The sequence below is a fragment of the Seriola lalandi genome, unplaced genomic scaffold, assembly GCF_002814215.2.
Source record: "Seriola lalandi dorsalis isolate HSWRI2012SDOR001 ecotype SW California unplaced genomic scaffold, Sedor1 jcf7180001966242, whole genome shotgun sequence".
Taxonomy (NCBI): Eukaryota; Metazoa; Chordata; class Actinopteri; order Carangiformes; family Carangidae; genus Seriola; species Seriola lalandi.
Genome location: NW_019436910.1, coordinates 1 through 779, shown reverse-complemented (window position 1 = coordinate 779; position 779 = coordinate 1). Strand labels below are relative to the sequence as shown.

Below are 779 nucleotides of genomic sequence, written 5' to 3'. Positions count from 1 at the left end.
TCTCATGTTTTGGACTAAATGACGTCGATCAGGTGACTGTGACACCTGTATCCCCGCCTGTCTAATTGTATGGTCGTGTTGCAGCAGGTGCAGAGCCTCACCTCCACGCTCCTCCTGGCTTCTTTGATCATGAACTCCAGTCCTCCGAACACGGTCTGCGTGGAGCTGCAGGCGTCCAGGTCCGAGTCGCTGTCGTCAGAGTCGTTGAGAGAAACCACCACGGACTTGTGTCTGGGCAGCTGCAGAGAACAGAGCAGGTAACGCTGACATCATGAGGCTGTGTGTGTGTGTGTGTGTGTGTGTGTGTGTGTGTGTGAGAGACGCTGTGTGTGTGTGTGTGTGAGACGCTGTGTGAGACGCTGTGTGAGACGCTGTGTGTGTGTGTGTGTGTGTGTGTGTGTGTGTGTGTGTGACGCTGTGTCTAATCTAGGATTGAAGTCTGGGAGTCTGAATCAGCTGATCTCTGACAGAAACGATGTCGTGAGGAGGTGAGATCTGATCACCTGACCTGTTACTGCAGGTGTTACTACACAGTGAGGAGGCGTGTTACAGGAGCACGTCTTTCTCAGGGTCTTACCACCAGCGGCGCTCTGGGGGCGTGATGACCTCTGGTGAACTTGTTGGCTCGTGGCTGAGACACCGTGTTCAGACTGACGGTGCTCAGGTTTCCTCTGGGCGGCTGCTGGACGCCTGCGGGAGGCTGACGGCTCGGGGAGGGAGGAGCACTGGAGCTCTTCTCCTGGAGGGACACATACATCATCATCATCATCATCATCATC

The 779-nt window shown here is 55.1% G+C and overlaps 1 protein-coding gene across 1 annotated transcript; it reads right to left on the bottom strand.

Moving 5' to 3' along the window:
* Positions 1-14: 14 nt before the first annotated feature.
* Positions 15-757, bottom strand: LOC111650092 (zinc finger C3H1 domain-containing protein-like). The gene is made up of 2 exons (XM_023399885.2): positions 578-757; positions 15-239 (listed from the first exon to the last, which is right to left on the bottom strand). The coding sequence occupies exons 1-2, from the start codon at positions 755-757 to the stop codon at positions 15-17; spliced, it is 405 nt and encodes a 134-aa protein (XP_023255653.2).
* Between the last annotated feature and the right edge of the window lie 22 nt (positions 758-779).